The sequence below is a fragment of the Hydra viridissima genome, unplaced genomic scaffold (assembly GCF_058129835.1).
Source record: "Hydra viridissima isolate aposymbiotic clone 2 unplaced genomic scaffold, HvirCarnegie_v1 scaffold_5, whole genome shotgun sequence".
NCBI lineage: Eukaryota > Metazoa > Cnidaria > Hydrozoa > Anthoathecata > Hydridae > Hydra > Hydra viridissima.
The window spans coordinates 15,898,596-15,925,568 of NW_028324304.1; the positions used below are offsets into that span (position 1 = coordinate 15,898,596).

The 26,973-nt window shown below is 28.6% G+C and overlaps 1 protein-coding gene and 2 pseudogenes across 1 annotated transcript; all 3 read right to left on the reverse strand.

Annotated features, from left to right (window-relative positions):
* Window positions 1–1,476: 1,476 nt before the first annotated feature.
* On the reverse strand, window positions 1,477–4,061 carry LOC149888928 (uncharacterized; annotated as a pseudogene).
* A 1,355-nt stretch (window positions 4,062–5,416) lies between these two features.
* On the reverse strand, window positions 5,417–7,454 carry LOC145184830 (uncharacterized). Its single transcript, XM_090087996.1, has 8 exons — window positions 7,250–7,454; window positions 6,938–7,034; window positions 6,753–6,818; window positions 6,501–6,643; window positions 6,282–6,341; window positions 6,010–6,212; window positions 5,647–5,812; window positions 5,417–5,571 (listed from the first exon to the last, which is right to left on the reverse strand). Exons 1-8 carry the CDS (start codon window positions 7,446–7,448, stop codon window positions 5,432–5,434), a joined length of 1,074 nt encoding a protein of 357 aa, XP_089944122.1. The 5' UTR covers window positions 7,449–7,454; the 3' UTR covers window positions 5,417–5,431.
* A 1,914-nt stretch (window positions 7,455–9,368) lies between these two features.
* Window positions 9,369–10,965, reverse strand: LOC149888929 (uncharacterized; annotated as a pseudogene).
* Window positions 10,966–26,973: the final 16,008 nt, after the last annotated feature.

The window sequence follows — 26,973 nt, forward strand, 5'->3', positions numbered from 1 at the left end:
TATAGTTTGACTTTTATTACAGTTAGGAGTTGAAATGGCGTTGATTGTTAGAAAAATGGGAAAATGGTCTGATATATCTGATTTTATAATGCCTTTTTGCATGTCATTGTCATATACATCTGTTGTTAAAATGTTGTCTAATAGGGTGGCTGAGTTTTTTGTTATTCGAGTAGGCTGGTTGATAAGCGGTATTGCTCCTGATACAAATATTTCATCATAAAATCTTTTAATTTTTCTGTTTTCGCAATAGCGTAAGCAATCCATATTAAAATCGCCAATTACAAAGTTTTTTTTCTTTTCTTTGTTACCTTTATGAAAAATATTGTGCTTTAAGTAAAAGCTTAAGTTTTCTGACGCACCACCAGGTGGCCTATAACAACAACTTAGAAGAATGCTTTTGCTTTTTAACTTTTCGCTTTTATTGTTTAAAATTTCAATTGTAACGATTTCTTTATCGTCATCAGAAACGCACAAATCATTCCTAATGTTATTTCCAATGTTTAGTTTTACGTAAATCAGAATTCCTCCACCGCGTTTATTCAATTTTCTTTCTAATAAAATTGCTTCAAAACCAGGAAGATGGAAATTAGAGTTATTATTAAGCTCATTTTGTGAACACCAAGTTTCCGTTAAATAATATCAAAATAGTGTTTAGTTTCTTCTATAAAATGCCGAAGATTTTCAAAATTTTTGTTTATACTTCTTATATTTATGTGGACAATTCTGATTTTTTTGTTTTCATCGCCATTTTTAGAAAGAAATCTTCGAGGGATAGATTCGATCAGGTGATCAATGAAACTTTGTGGAATCGCAGCCCAGGCCTTTTAGGTTTGTTCAAACAGTTGATCAGCAATGTCTTTGCAATGCTCCACACGAGCGATTTTTTGGTCTTCATTTAATTCATGTGGATTAAAACGCGTACATACCTTTCTTTTACCGAAATCTTGAGTTAAAATTCTACAAACAGTGTTTTTACTTGTATTTAGTTCCTCAGCCATTTTTCTCGTAGTAAAACTTGCATCGATACCAATGATTTCTCGGACTTTTTCCACCAATTCAGCACGATTACTAGCTTCTGGACGACCTGGCCTCAGACCGTCATTTAAATCCTCACGACTATTTTTAAATCGTGTAAACCACGTATAAACTTGAGTACGACTCATACAATCATCACCATAAACTTTTTTCATCAATTCGTATGTCTCAGCGAATTTTTTTTCAAGTTTAACACAAAATTTTATAATCGCTCTTTGTTCCATTTTCGTTTCGTAACATTAGGACGCGTTTTTCTTTTATTGAAATGGCTGTAACTTTCACATCTGTCATCCGATTTACGTGAATGTAGGTGCGTTTGAAAGAGGATGAATGTGTCTTTGTCATGCTGCAAATTATCAATTGATGGCGCTGCATGTTATATGATTTAAATATGAAGTTCGGTTATTTTTGAGACACACCGTGTATGTGTACACACGCATATTACGTATTAGGCCATGCCAAAATATCACGAATTTCTGAAAATGAAAGGTTGCGGTATAAGTACCTGTTCTATACATAAAAAGAAGTATATATACTAAATATGACCTCCCTAGAACTGCAAGCTGCTCTTCAAAATCTAGATCTGCCAGTGTTAACACAGAAACCTTTAGGGCAAGGTACCAAGAGAGTGCCAATTTCAGAATATAATTAATATAAATATAATACTAATTTTGACATCAAGTTCTTGCTGTGTAACATAAGCTAACTTAAATGACAGGTAATCATATTTAGCATATTCTTCTTTGTATGAACGTTAATACCATGGAGCATAAAAAGCTGTACATATAAAAGCTGACTTTTCCAGGTGAGGTAACTGATCTTTAGGCAGAAAATCTATTATACCTGATGTCATAACAATAGTTAAATTGTAAAACCTGTCAGCCATGAAACAAGCATTGTGATTGGCTTCTGATTGATGAATTTTAAAACCATTCAGCTTTGGTGATGAGACATTTAAATAAAATGCAGCATACTTGACTAGACGATTATAATCATCTCTTGGAAACACTTTGTGATTAAGAGCAAACTTCAGATATTCCTGAGCTTCCAGGTAAAGTTGATGAAGTTCAGATGCAACTTCCAGCTACTTTTCATCAAATTTCTTAAACTCAGACAGGTCAGCTTTTTGAATTATGGCATGATATTTTTCCAGTCCTTCCTGAAATCTTTATAGAACTGTCTATCTGGTGCAGCAGTAAGTCCAAGGACAATTACGATTGCCTTATGTATTGCTATTTCAAACATGTGATGTCTGCATAACAGCCAGAGAACAGGTTTTCCCAAAATAAAGCACAATCAGGTTATAATTCCTGCTTGGGCTCCTGTATTAACATGGTAGTATCTGCAACTGTATTAACATGGTAGTATCTGTATCTGTAAGTTGTGAATAATTTCTGTTTCATCAACAGCTTTGCCAGACTCTGCAGGTAAAACACCAAGTAAGAGATCGTTTTTATTCTCAAATTCAGGGCCAGTACTACAGATTGCAAGATATTTTCATTTAAATGTTTTAACAGCTTGCCATCAAAAGGGAGAACAAGGTGTTTTCCAGCCATTATCACTCTGTAATTTTCTCCGTTGGTAATACCTAAATAAAGATCATTTTTTAATACAATATATTATTGTTATAATGATTTATTTTTAGGAAAATATTCCACTTTTTAAAGGTGTAGTAAGATTTGTATCATAACTTTCATTTATAATAGATTTATATTAGAAAAACAGGGACAAGAAATATGGCATCTGAAGAAAAACCTTTTGATTTGAAAAACAAACTTAACTTAGACTGGCAAAAAGTTGGCATAAAACTTTTTCTTTAGGTGTTATATTCCTTTTCCCTTTAAAAATTACCTTGATGTTCAATTACTTTCGCTCTTTCTCTTGAAATACTGGATTAAGAAATGCCCATCTGATTAACATCTCCTCCCAGATAATTAACAACAGACGACAACAGCCAGGTTTGTAATTCAATGCTGATGAACCCTCTAGCACAAATAGGTGTAGTTACTGCCATCAGTTCTTCTCTTGTGATCTTTTTATTTACTTGCATTGAGCCTTTAGGTAAGACTTTTGGGGTTTTATCATGAGCAGCATCATATTCAAAGTCATCATCACTTCCTTCGAATGAGTCTTCTTCTCCAGCAAAATCTGGATCTGTCAAAATTGAGTCAAACATATCCAAACTGGCTGGACTAGAATGGTATATTGGTATATTCAGAATGAGCAGAGAAAACCCCAGACTCAGCTACAAAAAGCTAGCACAAATCTTCAATGAGTCAAAAAATAATCCAAAAGTTAGCAGAGAGCTCGTGAGACGAACATTGTCGGACAAAGATATTGGAACGTACATAGCTGCTAAAAAACCTATTCTTTCAATCACGGATAACCGTAAACGACGAGTGTGGTCCAAAGAAAGGCTGGACTGGTATGTAGAACAGTGGGCAAAATTTATTTGGAGTGATGAAGCTAACTTTCAAGTTGTAAACCGCAAGGGAAGAATCTATGTCAAAAGATTTGCAACTGAGAATTATTCAGACAGGTTTTTGCAACATCGTCGACAAGGCGGTGGAGGTTCGGTTGGCATCCGGGGATGTTTTTCTCACAAAGGTATAGGCTTCTGTGAGCTGTATGAAGGCCGAATTAATCAATACACCTACAAGAACACATTGGAAACGTGTTTAGTTCCATCAATCAGACACTTGTATGGCAGAAGCAAGCAATTCATCTTTCAACAAGACGGGGCTTCAGCTCATACAGCACACTCAATCAAAGAATATTTTTTGAAGAAAAAGTTCAATGTGATGCCCTCCCAGCAAACTCGCCATGCTTGCTCCATGCATGGCCCACCATCGGCCGACAAGCATGGCCCAAGCCAAGTGTTGCTCACCGTTTAATGCATGGTCCATGCATGGCAGCCGTTTTTCGACCAGTGTTTAGCCGTTGCTTCACCAATTCTTATTTTTGTTGTTTTTAGTTCGTTTTTTTTAAAATTACTTTAAACCGGCGTTTATACGTTGCTTTGTCATTGCTCATTTTTATGTTATTTTTGCTTTATTATTATTATTTTGTTACTTTTTTTAAAAACTAATACTTAGCACATAAGAGAATTTAAATTAAGAGGAATTCCTCGTTCTTCCTTTGTTCAAAGACGTAATAAGTTGCCGGAGGAAAAATATGAAAATAAGTCAATGTTTACTTAACTCAGAAAAGGTATACGCGAAAACATATAATTGATGAGATATTTCAAAATATTATAAAATGGAATGTAGAAAATTAAGTCCACCGTTTTTGCAATACGCTTTGTATTGATAAATATTTTACATTTCAATAAAAGTTAGTTAAAATGCAATTCAAATTCATATAAAGGTTTAAGATTAGCAAAAGCTTAGCCATCATTTCTTCGGCCGCCATTTATTCGACTATCGTTAACTATCGATACTCTTCGACTTCACATTTTACTGCAATCTTTCTGGCATGTCAAACTGCTTCTGATAAATCAAAAGTAAAACAATTGATCGTTCGTAATATAAGACATTTACACTTAAAAAATTACATCTACACTTATTACTTATTATACTGCGTTACTTAACAAATCACTCGCTGACAATTTTACATCGCTGTCAACAATTAATCCAAACAAGTTTTTATCTATTTTTAGACATAAAAACTAAAATTCATATGTATATAAAAAAAGATTAAAAAAAAAAAAGGATAAAAAACGATGACGATACACTTTGTTTGTTTTACATATGATTACAACGAAAAGCTGCTAAACAGCTGAAAGTGAAAAAAATGTTAAATAAGCTTCAAAACTGAAATAAAGTTTAAGAAATGTAATCTTTAAGTAAAAAAAGTTTAAAATAACACATAAAACAAACTATAATAAAAATAACAAATAAAACAAATTCAATCAAATTCAAGACAAAAACTACAAGTTTTGTAAAACTACCATCTGTCAAGAGTTTGCGTTAACCAGCGTTTGATGCGCCATTCGACATCTGCTTCATATTCACCTTTCTTATGCCTTCAAAGTGTGACTGTTAAATTGATAAAAAATTTATTTAAAAGCTATTCACTTAATTGTCACCAAAAAAATTGTACTTAGTGTCGATGATGAGTGGACCTTTGAACTTTTTAAATAAAGGTTTAGTTTTATACATGTCATGCCACATTTATTTTTTTCAGTTGATCATCAACATCATTATTATCAAAAACTTGACTAGTTTCTAAAAAATAATTTGCGTCATTAAGTCTAAACCTAAATCTGGCACTGAAAATATTACTATTGTATATAGGAATAGTAAACTATAAAAATGAGTATTATACTATAAAAAAATCATACCGTAATGAAAGAAAATCATTGTAAAATATAAAATATCAAAGAAAGTTTTTACAATTATCTAGAGTTATGAGTTAAAGTTTTTAATGCACGACGTGCACGACCACCATTTCTATCAGGAGCTTTCATCAGCCATCTTTTAATGCACTTCTCAACATCTGCATTACTAGCACCTTTTTCATGCTTTTGAACTGCAACTGTTAAATTTAAAACAAGATAGATATATGTGATCCACTTAATTAGCACAAAAAAATAAATATTATTTTGCTTACTGTTGACTATGCCAGGAATTTTTTTTAACTTTCCGAATGCATGTTTATTTTTATATTTATCCTTCCAATTCATTTTTAGTGCTAGTTCATGACATACTAGTTGGCTCATAACGTTGTATGTTATTGATTTCAAATTGCTCCCACCAATTACACCAAGCACCCTTGACTAATATAAAATTATAATATTTATATGATTACAGATATATATATATATATATATATATATATATATATATATATATATATATATATATATATATATATATATATATATATATATACCTATATAAAATTTTTATTAAATGTTCTTGATGCAAAAAAACTTTGGAAATTGATTATGGTTAATAAACTTTCCTAGCTTACCAAACCAACAGAAGAACTCATTTCATCTAATATTACTAAATCCTCCCAACTTTGAACAGGCAATGTGACAGGTAAATCTGCAACTGGTGATTCATTTATACAGCTTTCTAACTGCATAAGAATGGTTTTTAACATCTTTTCATTGGATTTCTGCCTGTTTTCCATCACAACAAGCTTTTCCAAAATTTTATCCATCATTAAATCTAAAAAAAAATCATCATCACTATCATCATCATCATCATTATCATCATCACCATCATCAAAAATCTAACCTGTCCTATTAATTGGTGTTGAAATTTGACCGTTTTCAAAATATGAATTAGTGCCATTATCTAAATATAAAGAATTTTTATTTTTTTTAACATGCCAATATATATATATATATATATATATATAAACACTAATAAAATGTATCAGATTTGTAAGATAAACTTTAATAAACTGAACTTATTATTTATTGATTATTAATTCGATTAAGTATAATAACTAACCTAAAGAACTATTTAATGAAACAGAACCTTTGTTAAATATTGAAAAAGGTTTCGACTTCTCATTACTAGGAGAAAAAATTTTACACTCCACATTTGGTGCACATGTGTTTCTAGAGCTACTTGATGTTCCTTGAAGTGACAACCTAGCCCATAAGATAACAATTATTAACAGCATTAACATTTATGCTAGGCTATGTTAATATATTATAGACTATGCATGTTCAATTGTCTATTCAAATTCAACAATCATGCTTATTAGGAGAAAAATCAACATCAAGCTCATCATTTTCATTGAGAATTTCAAATCTTTGTATTTCCCTAAAAATTAGAAAAAATTAACATAGAAAAATAAATAAGGACTAAAAAATCAAATAACATGAACTTATTGTAAAAACAACATAAAACTTTGTTAAATTTTTAAAGAAAATAATATATACTTTCTCTTTCTTTTTTTCCCTGTGGTTTCTGTATCAGTATTGAGATCTGAAATATCTAACGCTAAAGTGGCTTTATCGTGCGCTATTTTGTAATCAGCTAAATAAAACAATATGTATGTATAAAAAACGTTATTTGTAAAATACATTTAAAATGAATATTATAAATATGAATATATTGATAGTTATAATACTAAAACATTAAAAATATAGCTAAAACTATAAATAATTTTCAAATAAATTTTGTAAAAAAATATAAAATTAATCTTCAGAATTTGTAACCTCTATTCAAATACTTTTAAAGATTTAAATTACTTGTTTTCCACAAAGCAATGCCTGTATATGTTTTCCAGTTGTCTTCTGGCGGGAACATCTTTAAAACATAATTATTAAATGTTTTTGAATCCATTTTTGTTGGAAAAAAACACTTCCCAGTCTCATAAGAGAACCATGTTTCTGGAACTACTTCCACTGAATCCTCTTCTGGAAATTTTACAACTAAGTAATGTGTCATGGTCTTTTAAAAAAATTATATATATACATATATACATACATATATATATATATATATATATATATATATATATATATATATATATATATATATATATACATACATATATATATATATATATATATATATATATATATATATATATATATATATATATATATATATATATATATATGTTTGTAAATTCACTTAAAACAGACACTTTAAAATAAAAAAGTCATCTTTATACGGACACTTACGTAAAGCGGACAATTTGATGTCCGTTTTACGTTTCGTTGAGCATTTTCTCAAAATCCGCTAATTGAAATTTATTACTCGTTATGTTTTACATAAGAATGTTGCTCTAGAAAACAATTTTAAAAAGTACTAACAACCAAGTGTAGTTATTATGAAAATGTTAAGCTTTTTAAGTTGGCCGATGTATATTTGATAAGTTGTAAAAATAGTCTCTTAAAACGGACACTTATTAACTTTATTTTTTACTCAGCTTTCTACATGTATATCTATAAAGTGTATAAATCTTTAGTAGTGTTAGCATACATATTTTTTATTTTTATAGTTATTTGCAAGCAGCAGAAAGAAAATTATCATGAAAATGAGATATACATAATATATATGTAAACAATTTCTTTTCGGATTACAGAGAAAAGACGTTTAAACGCTGAAACTTTTTAAATTTACTTTAAATTTAGCACAATTGCTGTGGATTTATTAACTAACAATACTAAAATATTTATATTTGTATTTAAACTTATTTTTTTTGTTTCTTAAATTCATTATAATTGTTTTCTCTTAATGTCCGTTTAGCGTCACTTTTTTATGCTTTTTCAATTGTTTTAAATGTTACGCTTTTTTTTTTGTGTGTATAAGAAACGTGTTTATAAGAATTAATTTGTACTAAGTTACTTTTTGATAAGAAACTTATTTTATCAAGAGTTTGAGGAATAATTTCTAATTTGTGTTTATTTCAGGGACAATTCTGAAGATTATATTACATTGAACGATATTGAGGGAATTCAGATAATTTTATAGTTGACTGTGAAACATTTTATCTTGCTTATAAATGTTTTCATATTGTATTTTACTTACTCTTTCTCTTTTTGAAAATTAGGAAACTCTTATGAAACTTTAACATTAGAGTTGTAAAAAAATACCCTTAAAATAAGAAACTTTTTAGTACAGTCCATTTGTTGGTTTCTTATAAGAAAAAAAAACAAAAAAAAACGCGTAAACGAAGCTCCTCAAAGTATACTTTAAGAATTTCTTTGTTATGCGAAAGTGATAAAATATAATTTAAAAATAAATTTAGTATTGAGTTAGCCCCATTACTACGTAAATTAATCAATTAAAACATCTTGTTATTAATATGAAAAATGATTTTGATTTATTTATCTCTTAGAAACCGTCTAACCGTTTAGGAAGACTTTGGTACAAATAAACTTTTTCAGAAAGTGCTTTTATTTGTCTTCTGTTAAGAGGCACTATACATAAAATAACAAAATGATTTATCATTTTTATCATTATTATTATTTCTATTATTATTACTATTACTCAGTGGGCGTTTGGACGTCCAAGTTGGACCTAGGACGTCTATTTAGGACGTCCAGCAGACATCCAAATGAAACACCTTTTTTCCGCCCCTATTAGACGTCCATTTTAGACACTTTTAGGACGAATTACGATATCTGGTGGACGTCCAAATTAAACTTATCCCAGTAAACATTGGACGTCCTTAGACGTCCACTGGTCTCCTAAGGACGTCCAATGTTTACTGGGATGATCGTTATTATTCGGGCATTAGCGACACTAAACTCTAGGAATAACTACTTTTTTTGAAGTTATTTATAAAGATATATTTAAATGTTTAAATTCAGATTAGATAATATAAATCCTATAACAAAAAAAAAAAAAAAACTTTTATTATTTAATTTCTTCTTTTTGCAATTTAGGAATTGCTCGTTTTACCAGGTCGCCAACCAGTGTCACGATATTGCCTACGTCAAAACTATCTTTTTCTGAAATAAAAGCTTCTAAAACAAGCAAAATATAGAGATACTTTTTATTTAAATATTTATATTTAAAGACATACTACATAAATTTTATTATAACTTTTTTGTTCTTCATAGAAACACTCAGTAGAAACCTTACAACATAATTTGATATGTAAACTAACTTACTTTTTAAACATTTGTATAACATTGTCGCTACAAATTTCCATTTTCCCTCTATCCCATCTTTAATAAAACAGCTTTGCAAAGGTTGTGTCATTATGCTGTCTAACACATTTTAACTGTTCTACGTGGCATTGAACCACCAACATTTTTAATCTGTGTAATCTAGAGAAAATAAAAAATTTAGTTAAAAAAAAGTCCGGTGCAAACAAACCTATAGTTGAGGAATGGCAATAACAGTCTACATCAGTGTAGGGATGCTTTTAAATCAAAATAACATAAACTTTGTTTTTAGTTTTGAGCTGTGTTTATAGTGGTAACATTTTAAACTTTATTGATTAAAGTTACTTTTCAAAAAAATTTTCTACATTAAAAAAAAATAACACTGAGAAAACTACCTTCTGAAACCTAGCTACTTTATTGGAGTTTAATTAATTTTCCTCCTCTTCAAACCTCTCTAACATGTGAAGTGGTTCTGTAAATCAGTCTTATCCGTGTAATCTAGAGAAAATAAAATCCCTGGGTCCTGCCTCTTTTTCCTTAATTTCATCAAACTGATTTGTGAATTCCATAAAAACAGCAAATATTGGAATTCTGAAAATAAAAGTTGAGATTTTAATTAAACATTTTTAAACATTCATTCGTCAAAAATGATTAAACATGTAACTTTTTGATTATATTTAATTAGCTTTTTTATTCAATAAATTCTTAATTCTAAAACTAAAATTAAATCAAACAATAGAAAAGCTTATATTATTGATATAATACAAAAAAATGAATAAGAAGCAGTTTTAATAAATTATCTGTAATATAATATTGATAAAATTATTCAAATAAATACAAAAGTACTCACGCTTATTTGTCATTTCTTTACAAGAAACCTATATTTGAATGTTTCCTTTTTAATTTATCAGTTTTAAAACAATCTAAAGTTGAAAATTTAATGTCAACATTTATTTAAACCAAATCAGGAGGAAAATCATGCAACACACTGGGAGATAGTGCTGCTTTCAATTTTTCTAATTCTAAAAGTTAAAATAAATACTAAGAAAGCAAATTTTATCTGGAGTTTTTTTAAGTATATCTTCATCATCTGTATTTGAATATTTATCACTCAGGTTATGAAAAAATCCACTTATCATAAGTTCATTAGAATGAAAACTGAAATCTAGCTCTGGACTAGGTGCATGAACTTTTTTTGACTTTCTTAATAGTTGATACAAAAAAACTATTTACACACTATAATTTTTTTATCATGAAAAATGATTATATAAGTAATAATAATAAAAAAATGAACCTTGATGTTCTGACTCATTTTCTGTTTGAAACTGAAGCAACTGTTGCATGTCTCTAATGTCCCAGCTTCCAAAATAAATTCAATAAACTTAAATTCTTTCCATCCTGGCTTCAGAACAGCCCACTCAGAGATATATGTTCCAAGAGTTTTGAAACTTTTGGGTAGGAAATAAATAATACATTTGGCTAAATTAACCCAATTAAAAGGAACCACTGTCTTGGTTGGTAGACCTTTTTCAGTTATAACAACAGTACCAAACAGCCTGAGAATAAAAAAAGGACTTAACTATTTAAAAAATCAAAAGCATATACACTTTACATTAATTTTTCTAAAACTTTAAAAAAAAAATTTTAAAAGAGGAAAAAAACATGGAAGCTCTCTTTATAACATGTAGATATAATCTACTAGATTAAAATATCTTGTATATTTTAATATTTTACTAGATTAAAATATCTTGTATATTTTAATCTAGTAGATTATATCTATTATATTTCAATCTAGTAGATTAAAATATATCTAATTAATTAGTTAATTAGAAAAAATTCTTGTCAGATATCTAGATAATATATATCATTTATTAGCACCCTGTTAAGCTCAGTAACAAATAAAAAAAAATGGCGTTCAATAAATTAGTTCACGCATGCGTGCTAGAAAATATCCAAAAAATTTTCTTTGGACGTCAATAGACGACTGAGTTAGAAATCAAGACGAAGTTCGACTAATTAGGACCTGTATTCAATGATATATTAAAAATAACTAGATGTCTAACTTCCGCGTATTTTTTTAAGCAAAAATCGGCCATTATGGGGGGTAAATTTAACAAATCATAAGCTTCGTATTTGTTTTGTTTTGATAAATAGCGTAAAGATTTTGCCCCCCATAATGGCCGATTTTTGCTTCACTTTTTCTTATGCCGATTTACGGCAGTTAGACATCTAGTTATTTTTAATATATCATTGCCTGTATTAGCCAAATCACGTCAGAGGCCTGCGTCTATTTGTAGGGAAAAAAATAAAAATGGTAGTTTTGTTTAAACTTTTTTAGCGCATTTTAAGGCTGTTCTGTTTGTGCTTTTTATTCAGAAAAAGTTTAAATTGATAGCTTTAGCAAGCCTAGATTTTAAAATGGTGAGATGGACATGTGGTTCTTCTATGTGTTTTAATAACTTCACTTCTAAAGACGCAAATGAGAAACCAATAGGATTTTATCGCTTTCCACGTGTAGAAGCTATTCAGAACGAATACAAAAAACTTTTTAAAACTGTTGGAATGAATTGGGATCATGGTTACATTTGTGCAGCTCATTGGAGTAATGAACGAGAAAGTGCATCATCGTTACCCGATATTGTTATTCCTAAAGATCAATATAACAAAATAAGAGGAAACATATGAAAAGTATAAAAACCCTAGTGACAGTATAAAAAGTCGTTTAAAAGATGCAAAACAAAAATTCGAAATGGCAACTGAAATTTTAAGTGATTCTTTAAACAAAAATAATCTTGTTAAAATAGATACCATTCTGTCATGCTCATCAATACAAAAAGAGCCTACACATAAGAAATATAAGAAACAGTTAAGTTCAGCACTACCCAAGATATTAAATCTAAAAAAATATAATTAAGAGACGCAAAAAATCAAATTGACCTGCTTCAAGCACAAAATAAAATTTACAATACAAATAAAAATAATTTTAAATATTCTGAATTACTTAACCAGCCAATTGTTTTTAAGCACTTATGTAGACTTATTATGACAGTTGAACAGCTTTGTTTACTTTTAAATTCTGTTGTACCATATACTCACTTAATTCCATATCCTGACTGCAAGAATAACACTAATCGAAGTTCGATCGATTACCAACTGAAATGTTATCTGTTTTTACTACATGTTGACATGGACATTTAATTATTGACGCAACGGAGTTTAAATTCCAAAGTGCATCAAACTTTAAGCTAAGTTCTTTGATGTTTTCTTGTTATAAGAACAATAAAAAAAAAAAATTTGTTAAAAAGCATTATTTCATTTTAGATTGACATGAAATTTTTTAACATTTATATACGCGAATACAAAGCTGACCTGCGTCATATAGATTGTTTCTGGATTTCAGAAATAAAAGTTATATGAAAAATGATTACACTTACATACTAATATTTTACAGTTTACTGATGAAAGAAACTCTTTTCATCAGTAAACTGTATTTCAATCGCATATAACTCTTATTAGTGAAAACAGTCTTCTCCCAACCAAGATCTCCCACCAGTTTTAAAAATAAAAAAACTTCTTTGATTTTCACATAATCAAATTGACCTCTGTCCCCCCCCCCCCCCCCCCTTGACACTCCTTGTTCGGCTAAGTATATTTCTTGATGTGGTAATTATTTTATGATTAAAACTATCATGTAATGTGAACGAGTTTTATTTAATAATTTCTATATATAGTTTGCTAGCATATTAAAATATAATAGCATGAAAGCAATCTTTTTAAAAATTTTTATCTATTATCTTTATCGTTCAATTTTGCCAAACGGCAGCAATTAAAATTTAGGTGTTACTGCGTTTGAAACAAAAATTTTTTTTTTTTTCATATTTTTATAATATTCATTAAAAAAAAATAATTTTTTGAATAGTTTTTCCAATATTTGATCAATAAAGGGTTAATGAAATCTAGATCCAGACTGTGCGCTTATTTACGTAAATTTAGAATGTGTGTAAAAAGTCATTAACCTAAATCAAACGATAAAGAGTATTGTTTTGAGTGGATACACACTTTTCTAATATTAAAAATCGTAGATATAACAACTTTATGAGATGCAGAGCTGGCGATATATACTACAGAAATCTAAGAAAATATTCATTTCAAAGTGCGAATTTTTTCTTATCTAACACACATAAATAACCTTACTCTCAAATTAAGCCGTTCCAACGGCATGTTAGCAAAAATTCGACGCTAAGTTAATTTTGAAACATTGCTACCAATATATGACTCAATTTTTGGTTCACATTTAAAATATGCATGCCAAGTTTGGGGATATTCTAAAACCGCCTGTCTAACTAAAATCGTTTCGCTTCAAAATAGAGTAATACGAATAATTATTTTCTGCCCAAGAAACTTTCCTACTGACATCCTGTATCTAACATCCAAAGTTCTTCGTTTCTATGATTTAATCCAGTTTCTAAATTGTTCATTTGTCTGGGATCAACAACGCGGTCTCCTTCCTTCCATATTTCGTAACTACTTTAATAGTAGGACAACGTGTGGGCATAACCTAAGAACAGTCACTCTTAACAACTTAACCATTCCACAAAAACAGACAACTAAACATGGAATAAATTCCATTACATATCAGTGTGTCCTTTCTTGGAACACCCCTCCGTACACCCTAAAAACAGATTTTATCTTTAGACCCAAGAATCTGTTCTTAAAGTCACTCCATCATTTCTACCTAAAAAGTTACGCTTAACTTTATTCTTTACCTCTATAACTTTTTTCTTTATGTTTATGTACATTTTACAATTTCTTATTTTTGTATATGTGTATATATCTATGTATATGTGAATACATTATAATAATTATTTCACCTATATTTTAACTCTTTTAAAAGTCTGTTTTATAAGTGTTACTTATAAATTTTTGTAAAGTTCTACTTTTACTATGTGACTAGTTTATTTCTTATGATTTTCTCTTGTCTTTTCTTTATATTATTTAGGTCATTGCATTTTATTAGTGAATTACTATTTGCAATGACCTGTGTTTTTTGTAACATCCTTAAAACGAAATATATTGAATTGAATTGAATTAAAAAAAACAAAAAAAAATGCGTAAACGAAGCTCCTCTACAAAGTATACTTTAAGAACTTTTTTGTTATGCGAAAGTGATAAAATAATATAATTTAAAAATAAATTTAGTATTAAGTTAGCCCCATACCTAGGTAAGTTAATCAATTAAAACACCTTGTTATTCATATGAAAAATGATTTTGATTTACTTATCTCTTAGAAACCGTCTACCCGTTTAGAAAGACTACAATGCCTGAATTTACTTTATAACGATAAAAATGGAAAAAATAACTATTAATCAACATTTTAACTTATTGAAGCTTTTGCAGTTATTTTAAATTACTATTGTTTTTTTGTGTAAATTTGATCATAAGTTTTAACCATAAATTAAGAAAAAGTATAAAAAAATACAAATTTGGTCATGAATTTTAAACTTACATGCAAAGTTAAAAAACACATTTTAAAAAAATATGCTTGTCGTACTTGAATTATTCAAAGTCTTGCTTTTAAAAATATCTTTTTGGCAATTAAAAGCTTTAAATTCTTATTTCCAATAATTGCGCTGTTCAAATTTTGAAAATTTGTAAGTTAAAAAATATTTAATTTATGTTGTATTATTTTTTGCTGATTGGTTTAAATATTATTTAGATGCAAGTTGTGATGCAATTTATAATAAAACTGGGAAATTAAAGACATTTAAGGCAAAAAATGTAAAAAACTAATTTGCTTGATTAGTATAAAATTCAAAACATTTTTCAAAAATAAATTTGAAACAATATATGCTACATCAAAATTTTTGTTTATCTATTATTTATGTGATCATGATAAATAATAATCATCATGATGATTTATGATGACCATATGAAATAAGACTGAGTAACTGATCAGTAACATCGACAAAATGAGTAAGCAACAGTTTTCTATAACAACATATTAGCATAAAATTATTTTATATAATTAACAATATTTTAGACAACTAAAATAAAAAAAATGAATTAGATAAAATATTTATTGTTTTCACTTTTTTATTCTTTGCTTCCACTGCAATACTTGATTAAGTATTTGAGTTGCATGCTCTTTCAGAAGATGTTTCAAGCTTAATGTTCGCCAACTATGATAGCAACTTTTACCTTGACAACAGATTTAAATTCCAAATATGCAACAATATATCTTCATGCAATTTTTCAGCAACTTCGTTCATGAGGCTCTCAATGATATTGAGAACTTATGAACGAAATAGCTGTTGATGCTAGTTGCTCGCCTGTCTTGATTAATCCGAATATTTGGTCAACTATTTTAGGCTAATTTCTTAGCTTTAATCTTTTTAGGATCAATTTTTCCGGAAGAATTCTATTCCTTTTTTCTTTCTAATATAAATAAATTACAAAATAAAAAAAAGTAAAACACTTTAACAGCTTTTTTCCAGACTTAATTTTTCATGAACTTTAAACGCTAAAAGTCTCTTCACAACTCTCATAAATCTTGCTAAGTTCAAACATATTTTATCGAATCTAATTCTTTTTATTTTACAAAATAAAAACTAAAGAGCGTTTCAAATATTTGTTTCGAATTCGAATGATTTTGAATTGTATCGAATTAGTTTCGAATTTGAATGATTTCAAGCAAGTTCGAGCAGTTGCGCGTGATTGGAAAAAATTTGTAACCATTAAATTGCCAATAAGATCGCTAATTTTTTATTAGGGATCGCTTGTGTACGGTATACTAAAAATTTAGTGTACAGTTTACCGTATAGTATACCATTAAGCATAACGTAAACTAAACATTTTACTTATTGATTTTTTTAAATACTGTTATTATTAATTTATTTCAGAACAGAAATCCATAGAATAAACAATCTTAAACCTTAAAACGGTGAAGAGCAGCACAAACAGCGTGGTATAAAAATATAACAACTTAACAAATTAAAGTTTTTACTAAGTAAATCTAAGAAACAAAAACTGAATTAAAAAAAACACTTTAATCATGATAAGTCAAATAATAGTCCAGTATTTTAATTTATTAAGATAATATAAATACCAGATTATCAAGTGAGTCCAAAAATATTTCACAAATAAAAGTAAACAGGTATACTAATCTGTATACTAACTTTTAGTATACCAAGTATACGGTAAAGTATACCATAAAGTTAGTATACCGTATACTGTAACCGGCGATCCCTATTTTTTATTTAAGTGCCACTCCTTAAATGTTTCTAATAATTAGTTTTACAAATTTATTAGGTAAACTTTTCATAGTTTTTTTCATCATAGCCTTTTGTGTCATGGTTAAAACTTTATAATTACTTAATTACTTAAAATTAATGTAAATTTATTGGAGTGGATGGATACATGGCCAATATGTGGTAATGAAAAACCTTATTTTGGCTTTTATCATTGCTTATAGAAAAAAGTTTATCGAATTTTTAATATATTTAACACACGCTAATAGATTTCCCGAAATAGAACGTTGACCTCGTCTACATATGAATTTTACTTTTTAATACGTTTATATTCCATTTGCACTTATTACATTTTTAAAAAATATAAGTTACATATTTTCAATCATATTATATAATTAAAAAGGCTGGGAGGAGTTAGACTTTAGAATATAATTAATGGTAAAACTGTTAATAAAACCTAAATATAACTTAATCTGACGAAAACGTTTATGGTCTTCATGTTTATTTAGAGCACGTTTACAAGGAATTTCATGTCGGGGAGAAATGAAATATTTTCATTTCGGTCTTTAATAAAGCACACATACCTGTTTACATTCATTAGGCGAAATGAAATTCATTTTGATGAGAATTTCATTTCTGTCATTTTGACCGAAATGAAATTTTATTTCTGTTATCGTTTTATCATGTTAACAGTTTTTAATCGAAACGCGCATGCTTAAAATTTACATGATTGACATATTAGTTTTTCTTTAACGCGGTATTGGTTAATTACAAACAATCGAAAAAATTTATTCATTATGATGTAATATTGTCACATTTGTGATATTGTCAAAAAAATTTAAATTCAATAAAAACAGTAACAATTATATGATTGTGTACGACCAAAATACTTTTTTTTTATTCATAACAGTTTATATTGAAACCACATGTATTTTTAATATAAACTCTTATGAACTGAAACCACATGTGTTTTTAATATAAACTGTTATGAATAAAAAAAGTATTATTACAAAACTTTTAATTTTTTTTGGTGATGCTTAGAAATTTTTTGAAGATCCATGTTCATAAAAGAAATGAGTTGCAGTTGATTACCATTTAACCTTAATAAATGAAGCAACACCAATGTTGTAACCATAGCTATATTACCTAAAGCTGAAATAAAACAGCTGGTCAACGAAGCAATGTTCTTGTATATATAATTGTTTATAGGTGCCATTTTGAAATAAAGCTTGAAATGCGCGCTTAGTTAAACTTTACGGGCAACTTAACTGTGGCTGTAACCGAAATCAATTGTATATTGCTTAATCTCTTAAACCTTTTGCTATCTTGAGTGCAATCACATTATAGCTGTCAGTTTAGCGACTGGCTGAAACATTTTTTAAATTTAGGAAAAGTTAACTTTAAGCCACGCAAGCTATTAGTTGACTACGAAAATTCTTTGATTACCATATTTGAAGGATAAATCTGACTAATAGGATGTTAGTCACTTTTGCTAAAACTCACGGTTAGAGCTTTAAATGACTGAAACACGTGAATAATATTAAACAACTTTTTATGAACCCAGCCCCGTTTTTACAAGTTTGAATGCCCTCTAGCTAAAATATCTAGGCGTCTTAATCCACTTACACTCAGATATTAAATGGCTGTTCCCCTGTATAGAAACTATGGAAAGTTTTCCACCTAGGATATTCTTATTACACCCCACCAATCCATATCTGTTTATTAAATTTATGAAGAGTTCCAGCCAGAACATTAAAAGTCTGTATTACCTCTTAAGTATTTCTCCTAAAAATAGACTTTAATACATCTTGCGTTCAAATTTTTAATGTCATTACATAATGGTTTCATATTAAGAAATGCTTAAATGTTTTAAAGTAATATTTGTTTTGTTTATAATTTGTATTAGACAAATATTCGCATTACGGAATAATATTCATGCTTCGAATTTTTTCATCGTTTATAACATTGCCTACACAAATATTTCTTCGTAAAACGAATATTTTGTTCGTATTTTAAGTATAAGATAAAAAAATAGTAATTTGTACACATATGACCATTAATAACATATGGAATTTAGTTTACAACTCAGGTTATTGAGCTCAATTAGTAGTAATAGTAATAGTAATAATAATAAAATGGAGGGGGAGGGGGAGGGGGGACTAGGTGAGGCTATAGCTCTGAACCCCGCAGTTTTGTGAGATCACGAAAATGTACTACAAAGCTTAGCGGCTTTTAGACGATAATTCGTCTGACTATTTTTCCCGTGAACTTTGGGAAGTCAGACGAGAAAACTTTGGTTATTTAAAAAAATGAATAATGGCGAAATATAATTAAGGTTCGCATGTTTAAAGACGGGGGTAATAAACTTTTTAAAAATCAACTATTTTCAACCAATTATCAACCATTTTGCCAAATATAAATATACGTCGAATATATTTTGTAAACCCGTATTTTGTAATTTCAAATTAATGTTTTTCACAGCCTGTTGGATGGCAAACAAAACAATCTTTGCCATTGCTGAGAGCTATTAAAACTTCTTTTTGGTAATCCTTTAAAAACTTAATAAAAAATAAATCACAAACTATTTTAAAAGCATACTCTAAATTATCCTTTTCGTTTGTCATATTGCTTCTGAATAGCACTGACAATTTAATTAACTAAATTTTGGCGCAACCTTAATTAACCCCCCGAAACTTTACGATATTTCATTAAGATCAGAGAAAAGCCGCAGGAACATATTCCGGTAGATGAAAAATTGCATTAGCGCAAAAACCAAAGTTTTCTCGTCTGACTTCCCAAAGTTCACGGGAACTTCCCAAAGTTCACGGGAAAAAAAAGTCAGACGAATTATCGTCTAAGCGGCTTTGTAACTTCTTTTTAAACGGTTATCTTAAGAAATATATGAAAGTAATGTGATGTGAAAAGCGTGGATATTTGTTGCTACATGTTGTAGTACACTTTTTCTCTATTTAGATCTGGTTCCCGATTGTACAGCAGAAGTTTGCATTCGTGGCCTTCGTCATTTTATTGGTCGCTTTGGAGCACCCGTTCAATTTATTTGTGACAATGGTTTCAACTTTTTTGATAAAGAAACACAAAACTTCTCGAATTCACGACGTATACATTGGTGTTTAAACATTCCTGCAACGCCTTGATGGGGAGGAGTATTCGAAAGGATGGTCCGAACTACCAAGAGAACACTTAAAAAAAGCCTTGGCACATCAAGATTTGCATATGAAGAAATGCTGACGATATTGGCTGAAGTTGAATTACAAATAATCGTCCAATCACATTTGTTTATGAAATACTTAGAGACGAGCCTCTCACTCAAAATCATGTTATTTAAAAAAAAAATGCCTCCGGAATCTCTGAATCCTAATAATTTTACAGTTCAAAGCGAAGATAAACAAAGATATTTACATCATTAGGTGATTTTGGACCACCACTGGGATGTTAGGAAGAAAGAATATTTAATTAATTTACAAGAACTTCACAAAACCATTACAAATCAGAATTCGGAATTTCAAACAAAAGTTAGCGACGTCGTGTTAATTGATGACTCAAAAGTTCCACGTTCAGTTTGAAAAATGGGCATAATTTAAAGTTTAACCCCATCCAGTAATGGGCAGGTACTGGCTGCAGAAGTACGGGTAATCTCTAACAATAGACCACTTATTGTTAAAAGAACAGTTAACAAGTTTTACCAGCTAGAAGGACACAAAATATCAAATCAATTAATTAAAGTAACATTTGAGAAAAACATTAAGATTCTAAATGATAATATTAAAGTGCCGACCGCAGTGATGCTTTAGTTCGCTAACACACCAGCCAGATTAGCTTCTTTGAGCGTGACCGCAAAATAGTACTATAAAGCTTAGCGGCATGCGCAGGATCTCTCTCTCTTTCTCTCTCTCACTCTCTCTCTCTCTCTCTCTCTCTCTCTCTCTCTCTCTTCCTCTTTCTCTCTCTCTCTGTTCTTCGATACACTTGGTGCAACTCAAGTCTTTGTAAACGGTTATCTTATTAAACTAGTATACCATAGTTACTAATTTAGTGACATTTTTGGAACAGAGGGATTAACGCTCCGTTTGTTTCTAAATATGAGGATCCGTTAAATTATTTATATCACCTATATTGCATTTCTATAAAAATTCTGATTTATACTCTGTAAATTTTGTGTATATTTTTTTTTTTTTTTTTATGTCATTAATTTATTTCCAATATTATTTTTGTATTACTGTAATCATAGATCAGCGCAATTTAGTAGTGAATCACTATTTCTAGTGACTTGTATTTTATAACAATCTTATTAACACAAAAGAAATTGATATTGATTGATATTGACGCATTCGTTTGTTTTTCTAAAAACTCTCTTAAGAATTTTTTGAAATGATGCTATTGTAATGCAAAAAAGTTATTCGTAAATGGCTCTCAATGTAACTATTAATGTAAATATTGTTTCCCCGTCTCTTTTCACCTTGATTGAATGAATAAGTTTAGTATGATTCATTTGATTTTCAAATAGCTTTTAACTTTACGGAAACTATATTCTTTTGCCCATTTTATATAATGCCTAAATCAGTGTTCCAATAATTTTCTTTGCTGGTAAAGTTTAAAATTTTCAATAATATTTGTAATCTTATTTTCAATAACATAACTTTTTAAGCTCCCCTTTCTCACTGCAAAGTTATCAAGTAAGGAATATGTAAATGAATTTTACACAATGTAATTCAGATACTTGTCTTATATTCTCTTTTTATGGAACTTATTCTGCATGTATCCTAACGCTGCATATCGTATAGTTTAAACCGAATTTTAAAGATGGTGCTAGTAGCATTGCACAATGTGGTACTTGAGTACATAACGTTAACCAAAATTAAAAAGTTGTTAAAACGATTATGGTATATTTATTGTTATACTATGATAACTTAGCCTCTGTGAAAGTTTCATCCTTCTAGCTTAAATAGTCTGTGAGAAATTTTGGGCTAATTTGAGATAATCGAAAAAAACTTCAAAATTAATTAAAAAGAATTTTGTTATGAAACTTTAATAACACGTTTCATATTATTAAAGTAACATTGTTGTCTTTTTACAGGTTTAGTAATAAGACAACTTCTCTTCTGTGAAGATTAAAAGACAATTTTACCGCAATACACTGGTTTTGTGCTCCTTCCTTTAAAATTGGTTTTCACGGATCTGCAGTTACTTAAAATAGGTCCTCTCAAAGTTAAAGTACATAAGTTGATCTAACATTTCAGCTATTCGCGACTATTATTTTTATGATACGAAATTTTTTTTATGTTAAATATTTTCAAAAATGCCAGAACCCAGACATGTTGATTTGAAACGTTTTTTTGTGTTGCTGTCATTTTAAAAAAATATTTTTTTGCTAGATTGAATTGATTAAATGAAAAATAAAAAAAGTAATTGATAATTGAAATTTCATTTACTCAGGGATCCAGGGTCGTCTTAAGTAAATAGGCACCCGTGGCCTACGAAAAATAATGCGCCCCTCTTCCTAAGAAAATACACAGAATGGCAAATGGGAGCGGAGTCTCCGGAAAAGTTTTACAAAAGTGTCAGAACTAGAAAAAATCTATTTATTACTTTTATACTAAACAAAAATGAAATTTAATGAAATCAAAAAACATTTAAGAACAAAAACAAACCTTAATCTAAACAAATGTAAGTTATATATTTATTTTCCTGGCTTTTTCTCTGGCAAATTGATCAATAATATCACTTGTATTTAAATTATCAAATAAATCTCTCGCAATGGATAAAATACTTAAATCATTGAGTTTGCTCTGTTCCAAAGAAGATCGTAAGTATTTTTTATTGTTTTGATTGCTGAAAATGATCTTTCGCCACTGCAGTTTGTAGTAGCAATACTTAAAAATTGCGCAGTGCTGCGGTTACGTTTGGAAATGTAGATTCAATTTTTAACTCGATTATTGTCTAACCAAAAGTTATTGATGTTAGACAACAAGTAATTTTTAAATACAAGGTTGGCTTGATGGCATCTATAACATATGCAGTGTGTATAATAGTTCTATTAGTTAAATATTTTGTTAAACTAAGTTATAGTATTGTTAAAAATATATATTTATCATTATTAATTAATTTTTAGCGAACATATATGTAAAAGGAAAAGCACTTACCTTTTGAATGTAATAACATAATTTAGTAATTTCCACTTAATTGTCAACTTTTAATTCACCTTATTCAGTCGACAAATACTATAATACTAAAACTATATCAATTTTATTTTTGTCGTGTAATCTTCATTAAGGTAAACATCAGTGACCCATTGTGCGTTCCTATATTTATTAAATAATACAATTTACGTTTTGGTAAATAAATACGCCCGGGCGGCGAGTATACGTAGGTGGTCTGTTTTCATTTAAGCCGTCTATCGAAGTTTAAGACATCCTAAATTATTTTAACATTATTTGTCAGCACATTTAGAAGAAATTAAAATCAGTTAAATATTTTAAGAAAGGATTTTCATTTAAAAATAAGTGAAAACCAATAGATTAAAAAATTAATTTTTATAAAACTAATAAATAAATGACTAATAATTAACTAATAAGAACAAAAAAATACAGATATCACAAATAAAAATTGCAGCCCCTAAAAGGCTTGCACCCTGGGACTATAGCCCATTTAACTTGTGGTTAGGGCGGCCCTGCAGGGATCACCTAACTTGATTAAAATACAAGTTTTCCCCTGATATTTACATTTTCATAAAATTTTGTAGTTTACTGGAATATAATATTTCAATTGGAATAAACCAGAGCAACTTTATATTTATATATTGTCTTAATTTAAATAAAATCTTTAAAATCAAAAATAAAACTGTCGAAAAAGAGATTTAAGATGAGGCATTTTCTTCGGCATTTTGGTTAGAAAAATGGAACTATTATAGTACTTTACATTCAAGTTTTTAGAATTTTTACATGTAAAAATTGTTGGCAACGCTGTATATAGGAGAACATGGGGTAAGAAGACGAAGGGCCAAGATGAAGACCTACCGTTATCTTCAAAGCTCACCTAAATATGAAAACTGACTGTAGCTGAAAGGAAAGTAGATTAATATACCAGATTTTTTTATGCTTTTTTTTAAATTTTATTTTTGGGATTAAAGATAAGTATTAATAAGATTTTTCCTATAACAAGAAAAAAAAAAAATTTATACACTTGTATTTCATTTATTTCATTACTACATCACCAGCTAAAGGTAAGTGAGAATTTCTCATTCAGTTTGTTTAGTTTAGAAGCCATGCAACTAGTATTAAGCTATGATAACATATTTATGTAGAGTTCTGAATCATTTTGAAGATTGTGTAGCCAAGAGGCAACATGATTCGTTCGTCATTGCCAAAGTACATGTTTTACTATAAACTTGTACTGTATATTGCTGTTGTGTAGCTTAGTCATTATTACATTGCTTTATTATGCATTAAAATATTTTCTTTTACATTTGTTTTGTTTTGGTGTGTTGGAATTTTCTATGAACTGATTAGTTGGCTTTTTTTGCATAGCCCTATATAAATATATAGTTAGTTTTAAAAATTACAAAACCATTTATTACTTGTCTTATAAACAAGAATTTATGATATCGTGTTTCTTCAGAAGGTATGGTATCATGGGATTTACTTTTTTAAAAGTTGCTATCTTGTTCCGCATAAGGGGCAAGATAACGATTTGAGGTAACATTTTTGAATTAGTTTTTTCCAGCATAATTTCCTTTTTTTATGAGGCTTTTTTTAAATACATAATATCACTTCTTGATAAAGTTTTACTAATTGAAACAGTTATTGACCAAGATATAAGTGCTTTTCAAAACGTTAGTTATCTTGTCCCACATTCCTATACAACGCAATATCAAATTGAAACGACTTCACAAATGAAATTCAAAGGAATCTAGTTTTAACAATGTTAAAACCTCTCAAATTTACAAATTTTAATATTAACCCCGTTAACGAAAATTTTTCGTCATTCACAACTGAAAACGGAATATTTTAAATTTAAACATACTAAAGGACATTTTCTCAATACAGTTTTTTAACAAATTAGTAACAATTATAAAAATGTAGAAACACTATAAGGTAAAATTATCATTAACTAGAGAAGCAAAATAATCAAGGAGTTTCTTTACTCTTTTCTGTTTAAACAGAACTTTTTGTTCTAGGTATCTAACGTTTTATATTTACTTCTCAAAGAAACATGTCAATAGTTCTTAAACTTTGAAGCGCTTTTGTTCTTGTATTCAAAGTCAAGTAGTTCATTCTTGTTAGTAATGAGGGGCCAATATTGTTGCGATTTTTTTAAAGTCTGAAGTTAAATTTGAACAAAAATAATTTTTTGACAATAACGAACGACGATTAAAAATTTCAAAGCTATCTGACTTTAAATTGAATTAAAATGTTACTATGGCTACCGTTAACAAGAGGTTTGTCATAAGAACTTTTTAATAGAATTTTTAATTTTAATTACCATTATTATTTATAAATAGATAAAATTGCGAATACAATCCTTTTTACTGGGAAAGAACTTTGCTGTGGTGTTTTCCAATGTGGAAAAAACCCAAAAAAAGCAATATAATTATATATTAGAAAACAGACTAATGTAGAGTTAAATTTCTAGTTAAAGACTAGCGCACTAAACGTACTTAAACTTCTGTTCTCCGTTATAAGTTTTGAAAACTTATTCGGAACACTTATGTAATGGTTTCATAAAGGAAGCTTATTTTATATAGACTTTTTTCTAAGCCGTACACAAAAACCAATTTCTTAGGTCAAGATATTGAGACGTCAAATGAATTTTAAACTAAGTCTAAAAAATTTTAAAATCAGAGTTAAAATTCGTTGTTTTCTATATTTTTATTCGACGAAAGATTTTCGAATAAACTTATGTGAAATAACTTGATTTTCGAATTTTTTTGGCGCATAAAAAAAAAAACAGCGGCAAAGTTCCGTTCATTATTCAAAAGAAGAAAAATTTTAAAGACTTTCTTTTAAGACATTTTTAAAAGGTATTCTTTTGTTCTTGTGGAATTTAAAATATGCGTTATACGGTCAGGAGGTTAGGCACGAAAAGGAAAAAAGTAGACTTGTTAAAAATAAATTACAAAATTTCATTTCAGGTATCTCATTTTTAAGAGTCAAAAATTTCAAATTATATTATTCCAAAAAAACTATTTTTTTTTTTTTTTTAAATCTTAAAAAGACAAATCCTAAATCCAAATCCAAATTTAGAGTTATTTTCTGCTAATTTAAACAAATTCTTACATTTGTATGAATCCTTTCCGAATGTTTTAAAATGTAGTAACATAAAATTTATTCACTAATTCCGCGGTTCGCTTCAAATAAATGTGAAAAACTAACGGACAGAAAAATAAATAAATAATAAAGGAAAATCAAATGAAAAAATCCCCCCATTCGTATTACACAGCAAAATAACAATGAAAATACTATCACAAGTCTTTATCATCCTAACTAAAGTAGAATTTATAAAAGTAAATCTGTACTGTACACATATAAAGATGTTTCATATATCTCCACCGATGAAAATAAGATAACAAAATTATTTTTAAGGTCTCATCCATTAGTCTTTAAAATCAAAACAAATGGTACTCAATTTATGGTTTTAAAATTAAAATAGTAATTTAACCCTTTATTGCCAGGAAACTCTTAGGCTTATTTATATTAGCCAGCACCTTATAACAAATTTCGGCATATAAGTTAACTCGTAGTCGGCAGCAAATTTTTTAAAATAGATTACACATGAATCAAATATATATGTACAGAATATATTTACTGTTTGTCTATTGTTTTTTTTTTTAAATACCGCTCTTGTAAGTAAAACGAATTTTAATGCTAACTTGATTAGAATAATATTAGAAAAGAGAGAAAGAAAAAAAAAAAAAAGTCTCAGTCGAGTAGCGGATCAAATCTTTACGAAATAATAAGACAATAGATTGTTAATATTTTTATCTTTATAACTGATCATTCTAAATATTATTTGCTGTTTTAGCAAAAAATGTAAGCTCGAATAGCATTTCTTGTAAATTTAATATTCCTGAACTTGTAGGAATATCG